This window comes from Podospora bellae-mahoneyi, chromosome 3 (assembly GCF_035222275.1).
Source record: "Podospora bellae-mahoneyi strain CBS 112042 chromosome 3, whole genome shotgun sequence".
NCBI lineage: Eukaryota > Fungi > Ascomycota > Sordariomycetes > Sordariales > Podosporaceae > Podospora > Podospora bellae-mahoneyi.
The window spans coordinates 3,080,267-3,097,627 of NC_085882.1; the positions used below are offsets into that span (position 1 = coordinate 3,080,267).

A 17,361-nucleotide genomic window follows, 5' to 3' on the forward strand; every position below is an offset into this window, starting at 1 on the left:
CTGGAGTGGTGACCACGCACGCGAGAGGATTTTTTTTTTTCAGAGAATCGGAGAGATCATATGACAAGAGATGTGGAAGGCCAGTTTGGGAATGCCGTTGTTGTCTCGGACATCACGTATCAGACAGAGCTCCAGGTTCATCTTCCGATGGCAGCTATGACAGCTCAGCTTTGCAGCTCAGCTTTGCATCTCTGTATCTTCTCTCTGAATATATGTATGTAGGTAGCTAGTTTATCTATATAGTCTTATTAGTCGAAACATTGTCATTAGGGTCCCTGACTCGTGGGAGACAGTACGAGAGGGTTTTGTGTACCTTATGCAACTGTCTGACGACCCAAGCCAACACCAAGACATTTCCCCGGGACCCTGGGAATGGGAATGAGGGGAGAAGATAAGCCTTTGATCTGGTACTCGTTAGTAGACGATACGGAGAATTCCGCCTGTGGTTGTGGTTGTTGTTGTTGGACGATACCCGATCTGCCGGGGCGTGAAAGAGACGTGCTAGGCGGATCTTGGCACCCCGATTCCAGCGCTCCCGAAACCCCCTGTGACCGAGATCCGGCACGCCCACGCCCCCCCTAATAACCGATTGACGGCCCGCCCGTTCTTAACTACAACTACACTTTGTCTTTCTTCCTCCCATCTCAACCTGCTGTGGTACCTAGTAACCAGCAGCCAAAACCCAAACTTGGCAAAACTTTATCTTCGTCACAGGGACCATAAACCGGTATTTTGGACTCAGCGAGACGAGACAGCAAAAAACTTGCAGACAAGGAAAAGAGTCTTTATATCAGACTGGTCCATCCCACCACAATTACCGGGAGCCCAGCCAGTCCGCCGCCCAACGTCTTTCTCAGCTGCTATTACTACCTAGGTAGGTTATCAAAAACGAGACCACCACACACACCCCCGGCCCACCATCCACCCCTTGTCCACACCAACACCGGATCTTATTCCGCATATCGTTGCTTAGACGAGCAACAACTCCTCACTTTTTTTTTGTCTGAGACCACGTGCGGGTTGGGTTTTGTCTCTATAAGAAAGTTTCCCCGGAGTTTTTATTTTTTGGGGCATTGCAAAAAAGACTGAGACGGGAAGTCTGTTGGGTTGGTTGGGGTCACACATACACACACCACACTCACCACCACCGTCCACCTTGATTCTCACAAAGGGGTTTTTCAAAAGCCTCAAGTCAGAAACAACAACGAACAAGATGAAATTCGGGAAACAGATTCAAAAACGGCAACTCGAGGTGCCCGAGTATGCCGCCAGTTTTACGAATTACAAGGCACTCAAGAAGGTATTCTTCACTCGGTCTTACTGTTGAGATTTGGACATGACTGACGTGAGTTATAGCTCATCAAAAAACTCTCGGCAACACCAGTCCTCCAGTCTCAGAATGGCGCCACCGGCGTTCAGGCAAGCGGCTTTTGGGCTGCCACACCGGGCAGCATCAGCGGCGGGCTGGAGCACCTCGACTCGCAAGCCGCCCTCCAAGCCAACAAGGCTACATTCTTTTTTCAACTGGTAAAGCTCACCACCCTTTTCCCTACATATTGCACCCGCACCCCAGAAGCTGAGTCCGAGTCTAGGAAAGAGAACTAGAAAAAGTCAACGCCTTCTACCTCCAAAAAGAAGCCGAGCTCAAGATCCGGCTCAAGACGCTCCTCGACAAGAAAAAGGTTCTCCAGTCCCGCCATCAGCAGGGCGGGGGGAACAACCTGTCCCGGCGCTCGGCAAAGTTCACCACCCTGCAGGAAGGTTTTCAACAATTCGCCAACGACCTCAACAAGCTCCAGCAGTTTGTCGAGATCAACGGGACTGCCTTTTCCAAGATTCTGAAGAAGTGGGACAAGACGAGCAAGTCCAAGACCAAGGAGCTGTATCTGAGCCGGGCGGTGGAGGTGCAGCCTTTTTTCAACGCGACGGTGATCAGTGAGCTGAGTGATCAGGCCACGACGAGCCTGCAGGAGCTGGGGGCGTGGGCGGATGGGGAGAATTTGAGCTTTCAGGAGACGGGGACGACCGCAGGGCATATTGTCAGTAGTCAGCATCTGCTTGGGACGGACGAGGGGGATGCGGACACGCTGCTGCTTGATACGGTGCTGAGTGGGAATTTGGAGGGGTTGAGGGATTTGCTCGGGCGGATGAGGGCTGCTGGTGGGGACGAGAGACAGCAGCAGCAGCAGAACATGGTCATGATGGAGCGGGTGACTAGGACTTTTCTCGCGAGCATCAATGAGGGTCCGTTGGAGGCGCTGCATGTGCTGTTGGAGACGGGGTTGGTGGATATTCAGAGCGAGGATGATATCAACGAGAGGAATTGTCTGCATCAGGCGGCGATATATGGGAACGGGTATGTGCTGGAGTATGGGCTTGCTAAGGGGGTGGCGGTGGACCGGACGGATGTTTATGGGCGGGTGCCGTTGCATTATGCGAGCATTCATGGGAGGCTGGATATGCTGGACAAGTTGCTCGCGGGGGCGCCAGAGACGATCAACTTGATTGATCATGACAACTATACGCCGCTGATTCACGCGATCGTGCATGGGCATCTGGAGTGTGTGGGGAGGCTGTTGGAGAGGGAGGCGAGGTTGGATCCGGTGTCGGACACGGATCATGTGCCGTTGAATCTGGCTTGTGAGCATGGGTCGTTGGCTGTTGCCGAGCTGTTGCTGAAGCACGGGGCGAGGATATTGGCTGATGCCGAGGGGCTTTACCCTCAGCATTTGGTGGCTAGGTCGGGCCAGACGCCCGAGTTGTTGCTGCTGCTCCAGAACTACGGGGCGGATTTGGACCAGATTGACAAGCTGTATGGCTGGACACCGTTGGTACACGCGGCGAGCGAAGGGAACGTTCCTTGTCTTCAGGCCCTGCTGAATGTGGGCGCCGACCCAAACATTCTGGACGAAAAGGACCTTCCGGCAATGTACTATGCAGCCTGGGAGGGTCATCTGGAGTGCATGAAGCTCCTCACGCCGCTCAGCAAAGACAAGACGTCCAGCCCACTGGCACGGCAAGTAGCGGCCCCCTTGGCCCCCATGGCCAGCAGCAGCGCCCCCATCCCCATGTCTCTCGACGTGGACGCCATCCCGGTCCTCGAGCTCCCACCGCCAATCATCCCACTACGCCGCTACGGCCACAACTTCCTCGACAACAAAACCGTCGTCCAAATCAACTTTGACGGCGACCAGCCCCTCGTCTTCTTCCACGACAGCAAATACCCCGCCGCCCGCCTCACCATCTCCTCCAAGGTTTCGGATGTCATCCCCAAGAACATCATGCTCCCCTTCCAAGAAGACACCCGGCTCGTCTCTTTTCAGATTGACAACCTCGACTCTTTCACCCTAGACTTTGACGTCTTCCCGGCCTACGGCGCAAAGGTCATCGCCAAAACCGTCGCCCTCCCCAACACATTCCGCTCCTTGCTAAACTCCAACTCGGGCAGCTGCTGCCTCCCTCTCTTCGACCCCCGCCTCCGCGCGATCGGGCAAATCAGCTTCCATGCCCAGGTCATCAAGCCCTTCCAAGGAAAACCCCTCGAGATAACCGACTTTGAGACCTACTGGAAGGCAACCTCCCAATTCGACACCCCCTCCATGCCCGCCACCACCCCGGCCATGCCCAACACCACCTTTGTCACCGGGTCCTCTCTAACCGGCGACTTTGTCCGGATTTATGTCCAGCACACCTCAGATGGCATCCCGGTCCTCTGGCCCCAATGGACGGTCCCTTGCACTGCGGGGATTGACATCCCCGTGTCGAGGTTAACACTCTCCCAGTTCAGGACTGTAACCGGCCCTGCTCTTGCCGCCGCACTACCAGACGACATCCCCTCTGTCCACAAAATCCTCGCCTCGGCAGGGGGAACAACACTTCACGAGGCGTTGTCTCTCTTGCCCAAAGGAATGCACGTCAACATCCAGGTTTTATACCCCACACCAGCTGAGCGGGAGAGGATGCTCCCCCTCACCGGCGCCGGCCACGGCCTCAGTGCTGATCTGAACGCTTTTGTTGATGCGATCTTGACAGTAGTGTTTGACCACGCACGTGCGCAGAGGAGTGGCCCGGGGAGGGGGGGGAGGAGCGTGGTGTTTAGCAGTTACAATGCTAGCGTTTGCACGGCGCTGAACTGGAAGCAGCCGAACTTTCCGGTGTTTTTGTGTAACGATTTGGGGAAGGGGGGGGATGGGGAGGAGGGACAGGGGGTGAGTGTCAAGGATGCGGTGAGGACGGCGCAGAGTAACAACTTGATGGGGTTGGTCTGTTGTGAGAGGTTGTTGGTATGTATCCCCCGCCCCGAGATGATGATGATAAAAGATGTTGACGGTTGGTGATAGGACATGGTGCCTGCGCTCGTGGATGCGATTAAAAGTCATGGGCTGGCGTTGGTGGTGGATAAATCTGCTGCTGCTGCTGCTGCGAGTGATAGCACCACACCCCCTACAGCAACGGGAGGGGATATCTTTGGTGTTGTTGCCGATCCGTTTCCGAGGTTGCCAAAGGGGGTGGATGGGGTGTTGAAACGGGATGGGATCTTGAAGTTTTGTGAGTCGATTGATGTTTGATTTTGAGGTTGTCGTTTTCACACTCTCGTTGGTAACGAATGTTCTTTTGGAGGTATTATTATACAAGATGTAGAAGGGCTATGTTTTCCATTGTACATATAACTTGCGGTTGTAATTACATCCTACTCAAACTTCTTGGATCGAATCTGGGCTTCACTTTTGACGCCACTCGGCTGTTCAGCTCGCGGCAAATCAATTACTTTGCAATATTCACAAAAATCACACACCAGTGTAATTCAGCCCCCCTACCTAAACCCACTCAACCGACCCTCACTCTTCCTCTTCTTCTTCTTAAACGGGCTCAAACTCTCCCTCACCCTCCCCGCCGCTCCCGCACCAAAACTCTGCCGTCCCCCAAACAACCCCGGCAAAACCTGACTCCTCGTCGGCGGTACCTGCTGCCGACTAGGCGTCTGGCTACTCCCCCCACTCACCCCCACCCCCTGCTGGCTTGAACTCTCCCTCCCACCATCACCACCCATCCTGTACTCCCTCCTCAACGGACTCGTCGGCCTCACCACCCCCTTCCTCGTCGGACTCCTCAAAAACGCCGCCGGCGACCCCGGCACAACAACCCCCTGACTAAACACCAGCTGGCTGCTAGGTTGAATACCCGGCAGCAACTGCTGACTAGCCGATTCCTCCAAAAAGGAAGACTCCTCCCCGAAATATCTCTGCGATAACCTCTCCACCCGCTGCCGTCTGGCCATCATCTTCTTCAAGCGTTTATCCTTTCTCTTTTCCGCTTCTATATCTTCCTTATCCTTCCCAAGGTGCCAGCTTATGTTGTCCGGGTCGCCGCCCACTTCCCAGGGGGAGATGTCAACCGACAATTCGCCCTTGCGGCTGGACGAGGTGGGGATGGAGCCGTATTTCCTCAGGCGGAGCGCGACGACGTCTTCTTGTGGCTGTTCATCTTCGGGGTCGGCTGATTGGGAGGGTAGGCGGGATGGTTTGGATGGGCTGGAGGGGGTGGGGGGGAAGGAGGAGGAGGGGAGGGTTGGTTGGGAGGAGGAGTAGAATGAGAAGGATTGGGATTGGGATTGGGTTTGGCTGTCGTTGGGGGTTACTAGTGTGCTGCCCCAAGACGGAGGGACGGCCGAAACGGAAATGTTGGAGAGGAACATCTCGGCGGCCATCTTTTGCAGGATGTGGGTCCGGCGATTCTTGACTGTTGCCGGCGCTCGTTTGCGAGGCTTGGGGAACAGCTCACCCAAGTTCTGGGCCATGTCGTCCGGAGTGAAGCCGGGGATCGGACGGCTTGCTTCGGGAGGATAGAGCCATTCTTCCTCTTCCTGATCGTCTTGCAGTTCTGGTTGTATGTCTGCCCATGTGCGGGCAAGAGTGATGAGTCCATCGTCTGATTGCTGATGGCTGGGTTTTGCCAACTCAAGACTGGAAACAGTTAGCAGGTGGACATGTTCATATGCAACTAGAAAAGAACCTACACGCTGTGTCTAGGCATATACCCATCCTCCTTCTCCTTCTCCACAGCCTCTCGAAGGAACCTGAGATCCTGACCAGTAGCCGGCTCAATCTTCTCAAGATGAAGCGTCCGGTTCCGCCATTCACTAGGATCCATACCCAAACGCAGCCCAACAAGGCTGCAATCGTTGAGCTTCAGCCTTTTGGGTTTCTCATCCCCCAAGTCTGGCTCTTCAATCTTGCGTTTGCCAAGGACAGTGAGCTCATCAAACCCATCTGGAACAACAAGCCTCTTGTGCAGATGTTCCAGTAGCTCCTTCTCGGCATCTCTGCTCTTACCGCCCCTGTCTAAAACCTCTGGGGCAGGTATCTCGGCGCCTTCATCATCCGACCACACACAAAGCGCGCTGCTAACCTCCATGTCTTGACTGAGAGTCAAAAACTGAAAGAACCTCATGGACGCATCCCTCAGCCGTTTGCCAGAAGGCGTGATAGTATCCCTCTTCCCCAGCTTGCGTTTAACAGGAAGCATGCCAAGGCCAACAAAATTCGAACGGCTCTTCAACGAAACGACCTCACGATGGTACCCAGTCGTCGTGCCCGAGTCCGGCAGGAGAAACCAGAAAATGTTCATCTCCGTGTCCTGCGCGGACCAAACACAAACGAAACAGGCCGAAACATCATTGACAAACGTCCCAGCCGAGACTTCGATCCGCAGAGTCGGGTCACTGCTGTCTTTTTGGTGCGGACATATCGCGAGAAAGTCGGGTTTGACTGTGCCGTCAGCCCCCTTCTTGGCCGCAATCCACAGTAGACTCTTGTTCGTCAAGACAAAGAACTGTCCAGGGTCCAGTCGAGCGGGAGCGACTTCCATGACGCGCTGATGATCGAGTCCAAACGATGGAAGAGCCACAGGATGTGAATTCTGCGACTCGATGTCAAACAAATGCAGAGCCTGGTCGGTGTTCAAAAGGAGAAAGGGTCGCCTTGGGTGCTCAAGCTCATGGGAGCTCGACTCATCGGCCTCGACCTCCAAGTAGACAACCCTGTGCGGCTTGTCCAAGCTTGTCGACGAGCTCGGCAATTTAGGTATGGAGCCTGCCAGCATGTTGCCGCACATCGTCAGAACTGGCGTCAAGCTTTTTGGTCGATTATCCCGGCGCCCCGTGATGTCCCATATGCTCCAGTAGCCGCACTGGTCGATAATAACAAGCTGGGGTATGTTTCGATCCGGCCCACGGATGAAGCACACATCTGTCTGTGGGCTGCCACCAGTTTGGCTTATTGGTATCGTCGCCAGGGGATTGATAAATATCTGAGAGGTAGGGCTCGATGTTGTCGCCAGGCCAGGGGTAGGCATGGGCAAGTCCCGGACTTCTGGCTCACATATCGTGGTCGAGCTTTCTTTCTGAACTAAAAGCCAGCGAATCATGTCGACGCTTTTCCCCTGCTTGTTCTTGCTGCCGCTTGCATTGATAGCAAACTTGACCAAAGAAATCGGGGTCGCATCCTGACACCACTCTCCCTCGAATCTGGCATCGGGTGCCTTGGTACACGCCGTCACATCAGCCTCCTCCCAAACCCACTCTTCTCGAGCGAGGCTGATCAAACGAAGCACATTTCCAGAGACTCCAGACGACACAGCCATGACCGAAATCGCTGCGTCGCCATTGCGTCCGGTCCTCACATCTGCGATTTCACCAACGGAAAAGAGAGAGGTTGTCGACACAGGTGAAGCTTCGGTGCTGTCTTTGGCGCTGGCGATCTCCTCCATAAATAGACCTTCGAGCGCATCCTCGGTGATGGAAGCCTCGGGAAGAAATTCCGTCAGCCAGTTCCCTTGCGCCCTGGCGATTCTCCACGGGCCCCCCAAGTTGGACTGAGGAGCAGCAACTTTACTCGGAGGACACCACTGGCTGAAGGGCGTCACTTGCTGAAAGTTGGGAGCTGCATGCGTTAGTCAAAGCCGCAAAATTTTCTCGGGGGCCTGACAAAACTCACTCTCATCCTCGAGGCGATTCTTGCGCAGTTCACCAAAAGCACCATCCCGCTGAGCGGGCGTATAACTCAACCGTCCAACCACACCATCAGTATGGTGTCTTCGATTCGCATTCACTCTCGACTTCCCAGCCGAGTGGCCAGTCCCGCGCTTTTCATCCATTTGGGTCTCTCGCGTCTGGAATGGCAGAGTTTGCGAGTCTCAATATCATTCTCTTGTTTTTCTGTCAACGACAAAATCCAGAATGAAAGTACTTTTGAGATTCCAAAAAGAAAAGAGGTCGCGAGCTTTTGTTCAAAGACTCGTTCAAAGACGATGCAAAACAGCAAAACAAGCCAACGAGAGTCTGAATTGGGAAAGAACGGGCTGAGGGAAAATCAAGACATCACATTAATGAGAGTGAAAGTCGATGTCGAAGGCAACTTTCATGCAATTCTTGCTTTCAAAGGAAGAACCCCAGAACCCAGAAATAAGTGATAAGTTTTTAGTGGGGCAAAGTCACCCACGCAGCCACTCACGGCTACAGGGCCGAGGGACATGTGGGGGCAGTCTTGGCGTACATACAAAACCCGGGCTGCTGGGAGACCAACCCCAGAACGGAAAGTCGATAAACAAATCGCCTGTCGCAAACCTGCCCGCCTTCTTCAACACCCACCATTCGCATCACAACTCCAACTCCTCGCGCAACGCCTGCCATCACCACGTTCCACACACCCAATAACAACCATCGCAAACACCACCAACAATCCAAAATGTCCTCCTTCGACCCCTCCCTCTCAACCACAACCCGCCCCTCCCCCCTCCCACCCCCCTCCACCACAACAAACCTAGCCGACTCCCTCCCCCAAATCAACTTCGACTTCGACTCCCTCCGCGACCGCATGTCAAAATTCACCCTCAAATTCGACTCCTTCATCGAGTCCGGCCGGAAACGCGTCCTCTCGGAACGCAATCAATTCCGTCTCAACGTCGCAGAGCTCCAAGAAGACCATCGAATGAAAAAAAAAGACATCGAAATCCTCCAATTGAAAACCTCCTCCTACCAGCAAACCATCGCGAAGGAAGCCGCCGAGACGAGAGAGATGCAGCAGGCTATTGCGTCGCTTACCGCGCAGAGGGACAGGCAGCTTGCGCAGCGGGATAGCTTAAGGCAGCAGATTGAGGCTGCGCAGAGGGAGATTGAGGAGAGGCTTCAAAAACAGAGAGAGCATCAGAAGAAGTTGGAGGCGCAGGCGAGGTATAACGTCCCTGAATTGGATTTTTGGGTTACAAATCTGTGTTTGAGGATTGAGGGGGCGGGGAAGGAGGACAGGCTCAAGTTTGTGTATACTCATGTGGATGAGAAGGACTGGGAGAGGGAGGCTTGGTTCGAGCTGGCGATGGGGGGGAGGGAGTATGATGTGAAGCATTGCCGGCCGAAGCTGGAGAAGGACAAGGTGGAGAGGGTGTTGGATAGGGTGAATGAGACGAGGGAGTTGGTTGGGCTGTTGAAGGGGATGAGGGAGTTGTTTGTGGAGGCTATGAAGTCTTGATTTTTTGGGTCGTGTCAAAAAATGTTATGATAATCATGATGGATGGATGGTTGGGTAATGAATTGGGCAAGGTGGGTAAGGTTGGATTTTTCTGCGTCAAGATACCAATTGTTTTGTTTTACTGTCTGGAGGACGAAAATATTGAATCAATACTCCATATTTGCCTCTGCATTTTCATCATAAATCTTATGCATCTTACAAGCGTTGAAAGCCGTCGCGTGAAAACTCAACCCCACCAATTAAACCCATCCCACCTCCAACCCTCACCCCTACAACGCGTCACAACTCCTCCCCATCACACTCAACCCTCATCCCTACCAAACAACCCAAACAACCACCCAGAAAATGGCAGACCGAACAGAAAAGCAAGCCGCCGCCCAACAAGCGGTCGACATTCTCCACGAGATATCCACTCTTTTGGTAAGTTATTTTTTCTTCCCCCGAGTTTGGTTTTAACTAAACCTCCCAGAACTGCCACCTCGACCGCCGAACCCTCTCCATATGCATCTCCATGATCGAAAACGGGGTCAACCCCGAGGCGCTGGCTGCAAGTCTTCACCTCTTACCCCTCCAAACTCACATACACGAATACTGACAAACCAAAAACAGGAGGTAGTCAAGGAACTCAGAACAGAAGGCCAAAACGTGCGATTAGAGGCTGCTGCTCCTGCTGGGGCGAGCCGGAGGAGATGACCGAGCTTCCTGAGGGAGGGCTGTGTGTCGAGATATCAAAATAATGATAAAAGATTGTCTCCCCGCGAACATTGCCTTTTCCATGTCTTTATATCAAAAACAGGGACGCAAATTTATGAGCGAGCGTTGGCTCATGTCTGGTGTGTTCATCCCAACTTATTTGTATGTTATATGGGCTGTCATTGAACCTTGAACGCTCCATCCAGCTATAGCCAATATTAAATGCTGTTGCAATCCCAGAATCAAGAGCGATTCACTTTTCCACGAGTTTTCAGTTTCCGAGGGCATATCTTCAGAGAGCATCACAAGATACATCGCGTTCAGGATTCCGTTCGATTCCTCGTTCCACACGTGCTTGGGCGTGCTGATGGCCATATCGATGTTTCCGAATCGAGATCCCAGCCAGAGGCGATGTGTGATACCCATGGTCTGGTTGGGTTGCTGTGGCGTTCTGATATGAAATGCTGCAGTGCAGTCTGACAACTGACTCTAATCAAACCTGCCAGTTCTCAGACTGCACAGAAAAACCACACACTCGGAGCACTTGAACACATGAAATAATTGGACTGGACGCTCGTATTCACATTCCCTCAACGACGTGACAGGGCGGCTGACGACTTTTGACCGTTCGTTGCCCGAGATAAACCATCAAAAACTCCTTTTAGTTTCACATAATTGTCCCATAGAACCCCATCGGAACCGGTCATTAAGTTCAACAACCCAGTGAGAGGACTCAAAAATCGTGATATTGACCGCAGATGATGACCCCGAATGCAGAAGTTTTCCCGAATGATTCTCTAACCACGAACTCCCCCAACGCACATTCCACTCACAATCCCGGTTAGTGAGTGGGTGCAGAGCGCATCGCTGGTCGACCGACCCTTGGCAATCTTTTCGGCCTAGAGTACATGTCGTGCCATGCCGTTATGCCGCCGCTGGCAACCCAAGAGATAGAGAGATGATCTGGCTTTTCGCATTTACGAGGGAGGGGCATCACCACGGCCGCCACGGCCACGACCGAATCCACCACGGCTGTGAATATTGTCAGCAAAAGAGCCCTTCTTCCTGTACATCCCTCACAGAGTCCAAACTTACAACTGAGGAGCGAAGTCGCTGGGGGCACCGCCCTCCTTGCCCTCACCGGCCTCACGGCGTCTGTAGCCACCCTCACGGTCGCCACGGTCGCCACGGCCGCGGCCACCGAATCTGCCCTCACGGCGGCCCTCATCGCCGAGCATGCCGCGGGGGGGGGCGTGAGACCGCTGCTGCTTGATGTGGGTGGCAGGGACAATCTCAGCGGGGAGGTGGAGCCACTCGCGGAGGTAGTCGAGACCCTCGGGGGTGAGGGTGTAGTAGTAGTATTGCCACGAGAACTGGGTCTTGACGTAGCCGCGGGAGGTCAAAGACTGGCAAGCCTTGATGACATAGAGGTTGCGGATGCCGGTCTCGTGGGTGGACTCATAGCTGCACAATTCAACCGTTAGCGTCCGCACTTGTCCATCAATCCGTTGTTGCAGTCGGAAAAGATCGTGTTGGTGTTTGAGGGCTCGGTGCTGGGTGAATTTGAGGAAATCGAGTGCAGTCGTCGGTTCAAGATTTTGGGAACTCGGCCCTCGCTCGTGATACGTAGAACTCGAAATTGAAGAGAATGGCCTGAGAGAAATCGGGGGTGAACGTACTCCTTGGCAGCGACCATGACGCCCTCACGGAAGAGGTACTACAACCGTTTGTTAGCTAACAGACTCATCAGGGCCCCTCGGAACCACCGCTGTCCTCTCTCCAGCGACGAAGACATCAAAAAAAAAGGCCTTACCTCATGGATCGCCTTGCGATCGGCCTTGGGAATAAGCATCTTGACGAAGGGGCCGGTATCGACACAATGGGGTCTCTTGGTCTGGCGGAAGTGTCGTCGTTGGGGAGTCGAGCTGCCAAAATTCGAGGTCTCAGCGATTTGTGGGCTGCAGCGCCGAAATTCCAAGACGGTAGTAGGGCTCGGGATTAGCGGGGCTGCACAGCCACAGCTATAAAATCTTGGCGCGACCGACAACTTGCCTCTGTGGCTGGGGACCCACCTTTCTGCAAGGTTCCTGGGTCACCAGCCATCGCTATCACCTGCCGCCATCAAGGTTGCGACGACAAAGTCTACAAAGACTGTAGCTAACTTTTCGCCTACACATTCACTCTACGCGCGACTCCCAACTACCACGGCAGCGACCGGATGCCTACATCTCTGACCTCAAGCCGGCGCATATCTCAAAACTATTCGATCTACAGCGCAACGCCACTCCTATCAACCATCGCCAATCGCCGCATCAACACCCAGTCGCAAACCCAACACCACCTCAAAATGGCCTCCCCCCCCTCAAAGATCAACATCCTCATTACCTCCTTCACAGGCTCCTCCCTCCCCCCAACCCTCTCCCTCGCCCTCCCCCCCTCAACCCCCATCTCAACCCTCATCACCACCCTCGACTCCCGCCTCCCCTCCTCCTCCTCCCTCCTCTGCACCCGCCAACTCCTCCTAACAACCCTCTCCTCCACCTACCTTCCCCCCTCCTCCCCCTCCCCCATCTCTTCCTTACTCTCCTCACAAAAAGATGACTTCCTCACCCTCCGCCTCTCAGCCCCCCTCTGCGGCGGCAAAGGCGGCTTCGGCTCCCAACTCCGCGCAGCAGGAGGCCGCATGTCCAAGCGCAAAAAAACCCAAGAAGACAACGGCTCCTCCCGCAACCTCAACGGCCGAAGGCTACGGACCGTCACCGAGGCGAAAGCACTCGCCGAGTACCTTGCTATCAAACCTGAGATGGACAAGAAGGAAAGGGAGGCGCGCAAGAAGAGGTGGGAGCAGATTGTGGAGATGACGGAGAGGAAGCAAGAGGAGATCAAATATGGCAGTAAAAAGGTTGGGTTGGATGGGAAGTGGGTGGAGGAGAAGGAGGTGGGGGAGGAGAGGATGAGGGAGGCGGTTGCAGAGGCGATGAGGAGGGGGTTGGTGGTTGATAATCTTTTGGGGACGTCGGTGGGAAGTAGTGGATCTGGCTCGGGTTCGGGAGAGGAGGAGGAGGAGGATAGGGAGATGGGGGATGGTAGCGAGGGGGGTGAGGAGCACAGTCAAGGGTCGAAAGAGACGACGCCGCCTTCGGAGGTTGAGCCTGAGGCTGACACGGCAAAGGTGGATGGTAAAGGGAAGGGGAAGGAGAAGGAGGTGGTGAAGCCGGTGGAGAAACCTCAGGCGAGGACTTTTTTCGGCTTTGATGAGGATGATGAGTTTATGAGCTCTGATGAGGAGTGAACATTTGAACTGAAAAGGGAACTGTGGAAATCGAGCGAGAATCTGTATCAATTTGTATTACTGGGACATCATGGGAGGAGGGCATTCAAAGCGTACTATTTGGCAGCGGTTTGTACTTGGGTTTGGCGGAACGGGTTATAAGGTTCATAAACGGATTTGTGATACCAGGCTATCAGCACGTAATTTACACATCAATCTTTGTGCTTTCTTTGACTTTGGATGTCGAACGAGATACGAACTGGAAACGAATATTTTCTTGCGGGGTGCGGTCTTGGGAGCGAGATCCAATGGCGGTTGACGAAGCCCGTCATAGGTTCATGCAAGGGGGTTCTGATACCAGCCAGCCTGTACATAGCTGACAAGCACCATATTACCTTACCCATGTTCCCAAGGCGGCAATGCGGTGCGCTGTAGGAACAACCTCTCAATGTGATATTGTACAAGCACATCTACAGTCAACATACCAGACGACCAGGAGCCGAAAAGGGGGCGAACCAAAACCCACGTCTTTCTCAAAATTCTATATGCCTGACCCTCACACACAACTCCCCTGAGTTTACTACCAATGATGGCATTTTTCTCTAGTGTCACAAAAGGTAATTTTGTTTGGGGGGCCGCCGTCGCCGTTCTCCATTAGCTCCTAGCTTCCTTACTCTCCGTTTCTCTGCACGCAATGCTGGGCAGTAGTGTTTAATCCAACTTTCCCATCTCGAAAAGCACGCTTACTCGAGCTTGACGGGGAAGTTGCCAGCCTCTGTTGGGTATGTCAGTCATCTTTTCAAGCCAGAGAGGTGGAAATGAAACAGGAAGCTTACCTCTCTGGGCGTCCCACCGTTCATACCAACCGCTAGGGCACAGAGACCGGTAGGCGAGCCAGAACTGCGCATGCGGGTTAGTTATCAGCTGATAGGTTGATAGGGGGTAATATATAGGGGGCTACGGACCTGGCGGCAGGGAGCGAAATCCTCACCCTTGGCGAGGATGCACTTGTGGTAGTCGACGTAGTTCTGCCAGCAGTGCTTGGTCTGGTTGGTGTTGGGGAAACGGGCGTCGACACCTATAGAAGAAATCCATCATGTCAGAGGTTCTGTTTCGCGGCTCAAAATAATTCCTCCTGCTTTGTTTTCCGGCGTGACGTCGGCTTCCACGTGGAATTGTGGCGATCCCCCTTCTCCAGCATCTGAGTTGTTGAAAGCGTCGGTGTCGGCAGCCGGTCCATGTGTCGTCGTTCCGTCATAACCATTCGTCATCGTCATCGGCCCAGCTCCCCAAGCTCAATCATCCCCATTTCAATCCAGCTCTCAATTCCATTTCCCTCGGCAACCAATGCGACACTCTCGGGCTTCAATCGGGGCAGAAAAAGAGATTTATGCATACCAGCTGTCGCGGATGTTAGCAAAGTGTCGTTGTTGTCCCAAAATCAGACCATGTTGTTTTTTTTCTCCCCCCCATCCTCCTCCTCTTTTACCGCGGGAATTTACAGCTTTGCGGGCACTTCGGTAGCACATGGGAGGAACTGGACAAACGTACCGGTGACGAACTTGAAGGGCTTGGTAACGCGCTCCTCGTCAGACATTTTGGCGGTTTATTGATTTGTGGTTGTGGTTGAGGGGAGAACAACGACCGGGGGGGGCGTGGGAGTTTTGGTGAGAGGGGTTTGGAAAGTACGCTGTTCGATAATGGTTCGGAGAGATGATGAGAGGTAGGTATGGATAGGAGCTCTCGGGTTGGCTGGCTTGTGCTCTTGGCTGGAGCTTTTTTCGGTTCGGCTGTCCGCTGCTGCCACCGAGAGCTCTCTGATGCTTGGGCTTGTGTTCATGCAGTGCCAGTGCCAGTGCACGCACACTGATGACGGAAAGTGGGTCACTTTGACGGAGCTTCGCAGCGGTGATTGGAGGAATGGCTGCCTGAGGCACATGTTTTTCTTGGTGCAGGCAGAGAGTACGGAGTACAGTGTGGGCTGATATCGCTGACGGTGACTGGCTCTTGGCGGAATTAAACCCGCTTAGCTAGGTAAACCTTCCAACTTGCCGAAGCTCCCCCCCCCCAGAGAATACCCGAAGAACTCCAAAAGACGTCGTCGACAGCCACACAGTCTACCCTCTCGAGGAACATCCCCACTCAGTCATTTCACAATGTTTGCTACGCGCTCTCTGCGGATGTTCCGGGCCACCCCCCGCATGATGCGGCCCATTCCCGTGAGTGCAACGACGAGAACAGTTTTGTGTTTTTTTGATTGCGTCAGAGCTAACTGTTTGGTGTTTATAGAAGGAGGAGCAGTCTGGTATGTGAAGGCAACGGGAAGAGGACGATATCTGGGCTAGGATGACTCGACGACGCTGACACGAATTGAACCGATCTATGTAGCCCACACTGTCTCCCAGCGCCTCAGACGCCTTAAGAACATCCCCGCCGAGTTGATTCCCCTTGGTGAGCAGCCCACGATGTCTACCTTTGGTTATCCGGAACAAATACTCATACGACTGCAGGTGTCGTCGTCGGCTTCGCCGTCTGCGCGGCTTGCTACTCCATCACCCGTCACTTGGTCGTTGACAAGACCATCCGTCTCAAGAGACAAAATCGCGCTGCCGACAGCCACGCCGCTGCCGGTGAGCACCACTGAGCTTAGACAAACAGCATTGGAGGTCAGAGCAGGAGGGTTCGTCTTTTCATTTTTAGACTTGGGAGGCGGCGGGGCGCCCTTTGTATATGATGGACAGGCTGGGTCGGTTTGGAGGGTGAAATCGACGTCTGATTCAAACGGGTAGCAATCCCCCTTTCTCTCAATGCGTGAAACAACAAAAGAACAATATGGCATTGCTCTCTTCTTTTTTCCCTTGAACTAACAAAAGGCCACCTTCTCCTAAACGCCGTAGCTATGCACACACTTTTTTCCCCCTTTGGGGCTGCAATATCAACATTGTTCCTCGATATCGTTGGTGATGTCATGGTGTAACCCCCTCGTGATCGTCAGTATAACTCAAATCATCTCTTCATTCTGGCTTAGGACCAGCAACATCCAGTCCCTCCAGTCCTTGCATTGGATCGTCTGCTCTGTTCTGAGCCTGCTCAGAGGCGAGCCTGTCCTCCTCACTGACGGCATTCTCGGCCAACCATCCCTCCTATTTGTCATATAATTAGCACATATTTTCTCCTCGAACATCAAGAGATGGGGTCAAAACTCACCTGCTCCCAAACAGCAGTCTTACTCCCCAGCCCACCCGTCTGCGCGCTCTTTGGGATCTTGGCTGCGGAAACCTTGATAGTTCTCCCAAAGATCTCAGCTTGGTCCATGTTGTCGATCGCCTCCTTTGCGTCGGCCTCATCCTCGAATTCAACGTAGGCAAAACCACGGTGAGTTGACTGTTGTTGTTGCTGTTGTTGGGGGCCTTTGCCGAGGAAGTCATTATTGTTGGACTTATTGTCAGCACCGTTGGGTCCGCGGCCGTCGTTTTTGGGGAGGGAGATGTCTGCTATTTCACCAAAGGGGAGGAAGGCTTCGGAGATGGTTTGCAGGGTTGCTTGGGGAGGGAGGTTGCCGACGTAGATGGTGGCTTTCCAGCGGGTTGCGTCCGACATTTTCGGGGGGTGGGAAGGGGATGTGTAAGTGGTAGTGAGTTTAACGGAGAGCAAGAGCTGTAAGGAGTGATGGTTTGGTGGTTGAGTCTTGGATTTTGGAAGAGGTGTGTATTGAGATATGTCGTTCGGCAGGCGGGATCAATGTCGACTTGATTGCCAGATATTCCACCGGATTAATACTCGAGAGCTATGATGTGGTGGTGAGTTGAGATGTTGGGTTGATTGATAGAGAGGCTGAAATCACGTGGAGTGAAGATTGCCTGGATGCAAGCT

General features: G+C 53.6%; 9 protein-coding genes across 9 annotated transcripts; 5 read left to right on the forward strand and 4 right to left on the reverse strand.

Moving 5' to 3' along the window:
- Window positions 1-59: 59 nt before the first annotated feature.
- On the forward strand, window positions 60-4,786 carry PHO81 (phosphate system positive regulatory protein pho81). The gene is made up of 4 exons (XM_062878038.1): window positions 60-1,300; window positions 1,357-1,527; window positions 1,593-4,283; window positions 4,341-4,786. Exons 1-4 carry the CDS (start codon window positions 1,214-1,216, stop codon window positions 4,566-4,568), a joined length of 3,177 nt encoding a protein of 1,058 aa, XP_062733867.1. The 5' UTR covers window positions 60-1,213; the 3' UTR covers window positions 4,569-4,786.
- A 27-nt stretch (window positions 4,787-4,813) lies between these two features.
- QC761_308930 (uncharacterized protein) lies at window positions 4,814-8,430 on the reverse strand (the record flags this gene model as incomplete). The annotated part of the gene is made up of 3 exons (XM_062878039.1): window positions 7,995-8,430; window positions 6,017-7,940; window positions 4,814-5,963 (listed from the first exon to the last, which is right to left on the reverse strand). Exons 1-3 carry the CDS (start codon window positions 8,152-8,154, stop codon window positions 4,814-4,816), a joined length of 3,234 nt encoding a protein of 1,077 aa, XP_062733868.1. The 5' UTR covers window positions 8,155-8,430.
- Window positions 8,431-8,744: 314 nt separating this feature from the next.
- SPC25 (kinetochore-associated Ndc80 complex subunit spc25) lies at window positions 8,745-9,524 on the forward strand (the record flags this gene model as incomplete). The annotated part of the gene is made up of 1 exon (XM_062878040.1): window positions 8,745-9,524. One exon carries the CDS (start codon window positions 8,745-8,747, stop codon window positions 9,522-9,524), a length of 780 nt encoding a protein of 259 aa, XP_062733869.1.
- Window positions 9,525-9,869: 345 nt separating this feature from the next.
- QC761_308945 (uncharacterized protein) lies at window positions 9,870-10,261 on the forward strand (the record flags this gene model as incomplete). Its single annotated transcript, XM_062878041.1, has 3 exons — window positions 9,870-9,944; window positions 9,994-10,075; window positions 10,134-10,261. The coding sequence occupies 3 exons, from the start codon at window positions 9,870-9,872 to the stop codon at window positions 10,259-10,261; spliced, it is 285 nt and encodes a 94-aa protein (XP_062733870.1).
- Window positions 10,262-10,777: 516 nt separating this feature from the next.
- On the reverse strand, window positions 10,778-12,183 carry QC761_308950 (uncharacterized protein). The gene is made up of 4 exons (XM_062878042.1): window positions 12,031-12,183; window positions 11,897-11,934; window positions 11,313-11,681; window positions 10,778-11,249 (listed from the first exon to the last, which is right to left on the reverse strand). Exons 1-4 carry the CDS (start codon window positions 12,067-12,069, stop codon window positions 11,195-11,197), a joined length of 501 nt encoding a protein of 166 aa, XP_062733871.1. The 5' UTR covers window positions 12,070-12,183; the 3' UTR covers window positions 10,778-11,194.
- Window positions 12,184-12,564: 381 nt separating this feature from the next.
- Window positions 12,565-13,509, forward strand: QC761_308960 (uncharacterized protein; the record flags this gene model as incomplete). The annotated part of the gene is made up of 1 exon (XM_062878043.1): window positions 12,565-13,509. The coding sequence occupies one exon, from the start codon at window positions 12,565-12,567 to the stop codon at window positions 13,507-13,509; it is 945 nt and encodes a 314-aa protein (XP_062733872.1).
- A 499-nt stretch (window positions 13,510-14,008) lies between these two features.
- Window positions 14,009-15,279, reverse strand: COX12 (Cytochrome c oxidase subunit 6B). Its single transcript, XM_062878044.1, has 4 exons — window positions 15,040-15,279; window positions 14,454-14,566; window positions 14,325-14,388; window positions 14,009-14,263 (listed from the first exon to the last, which is right to left on the reverse strand). The coding sequence occupies exons 1-4, from the start codon at window positions 15,083-15,085 to the stop codon at window positions 14,232-14,234; spliced, it is 255 nt and encodes an 84-aa protein (XP_062733873.1). The 5' UTR covers window positions 15,086-15,279; the 3' UTR covers window positions 14,009-14,231.
- On the forward strand, window positions 14,750-16,132 carry QC761_308980 (uncharacterized protein; the record flags this gene model as incomplete). The annotated part of the gene is made up of 5 exons (XM_062878045.1): window positions 14,750-15,211; window positions 15,493-15,707; window positions 15,778-15,793; window positions 15,877-15,939; window positions 15,999-16,132. Exons 2-5 carry the CDS (start codon window positions 15,645-15,647, stop codon window positions 16,130-16,132), a joined length of 276 nt encoding a protein of 91 aa, XP_062733874.1. The 5' UTR covers window positions 14,750-15,211; window positions 15,493-15,644.
- Window positions 16,133-16,160: 28 nt separating this feature from the next.
- Window positions 16,161-17,333, reverse strand: QC761_308990 (uncharacterized protein). Its single transcript, XM_062878046.1, has 2 exons — window positions 16,696-17,333; window positions 16,161-16,631 (listed from the first exon to the last, which is right to left on the reverse strand). The coding sequence occupies exons 1-2, from the start codon at window positions 17,086-17,088 to the stop codon at window positions 16,503-16,505; spliced, it is 522 nt and encodes a 173-aa protein (XP_062733875.1). The 5' UTR covers window positions 17,089-17,333; the 3' UTR covers window positions 16,161-16,502.
- Between the last annotated feature and the right edge of the window lie 28 nt (window positions 17,334-17,361).

Excerpts from the sequence above, each read along its gene's own strand:
- PHO81 (XM_062878038.1), top strand. The coding sequence starts at position 1,214 with ATGAAATTCGGGAAACAGATTCAAAAACGGCAACTCGAGGTGCCCGAG. Across the intron at positions 1,301-1,356 it reads ATTACAAGGCACTCAAGAAG|CTCATCAAAAAACTCTCGGC; the intron begins GTATTCTTCACT and ends CGTGAGTTATAG. Across the intron at positions 1,528-1,592 it reads CTACATTCTTTTTTCAACTG|GAAAGAGAACTAGAAAAAGT; the intron begins GTAAAGCTCACC and ends GTCCGAGTCTAG.
- QC761_308950 (XM_062878042.1), bottom strand. The coding sequence starts at position 12,069 with ATGCTTATTCCCAAGGCCGATCGCAAGGCGATCCATGAG. Across the intron at positions 11,682-11,896 it reads GTCATGGTCGCTGCCAAGGA|CTATGAGTCCACCCACGAGA; the intron begins GTACGTTCACCC and ends TGAATTGTGCAG. Across the intron at positions 11,250-11,312 it reads AGCGACTTCGCTCCTCAGTT|CCGTGGTGGATTCGGTCGTG; the intron begins GTAAGTTTGGAC and ends CAATATTCACAG.
- COX12 (XM_062878044.1), bottom strand. The coding sequence starts at position 15,085 with ATGTCTGACGAGGAGCGCGTTACCAAGCCCTTCAAGTTCGTCACCG. Across the intron at positions 14,567-15,039 it reads GCCCTTCAAGTTCGTCACCG|GTGTCGACGCCCGTTTCCCC; the intron begins GTACGTTTGTCC and ends TTTCTTCTATAG. Across the intron at positions 14,389-14,453 it reads ATTTCGCTCCCTGCCGCCAG|TTCTGGCTCGCCTACCGGTC; the intron begins GTCCGTAGCCCC and ends CCGCATGCGCAG.
- QC761_308990 (XM_062878046.1), bottom strand. The coding sequence starts at position 17,088 with ATGTCGGACGCAACCCGCTGGAAAGCCACCATCTACGTCGGCAACCTC. Across the intron at positions 16,632-16,695 it reads AGACTGCTGTTTGGGAGCAG|GAGGGATGGTTGGCCGAGAA; the intron begins GTGAGTTTTGAC and ends TATGACAAATAG.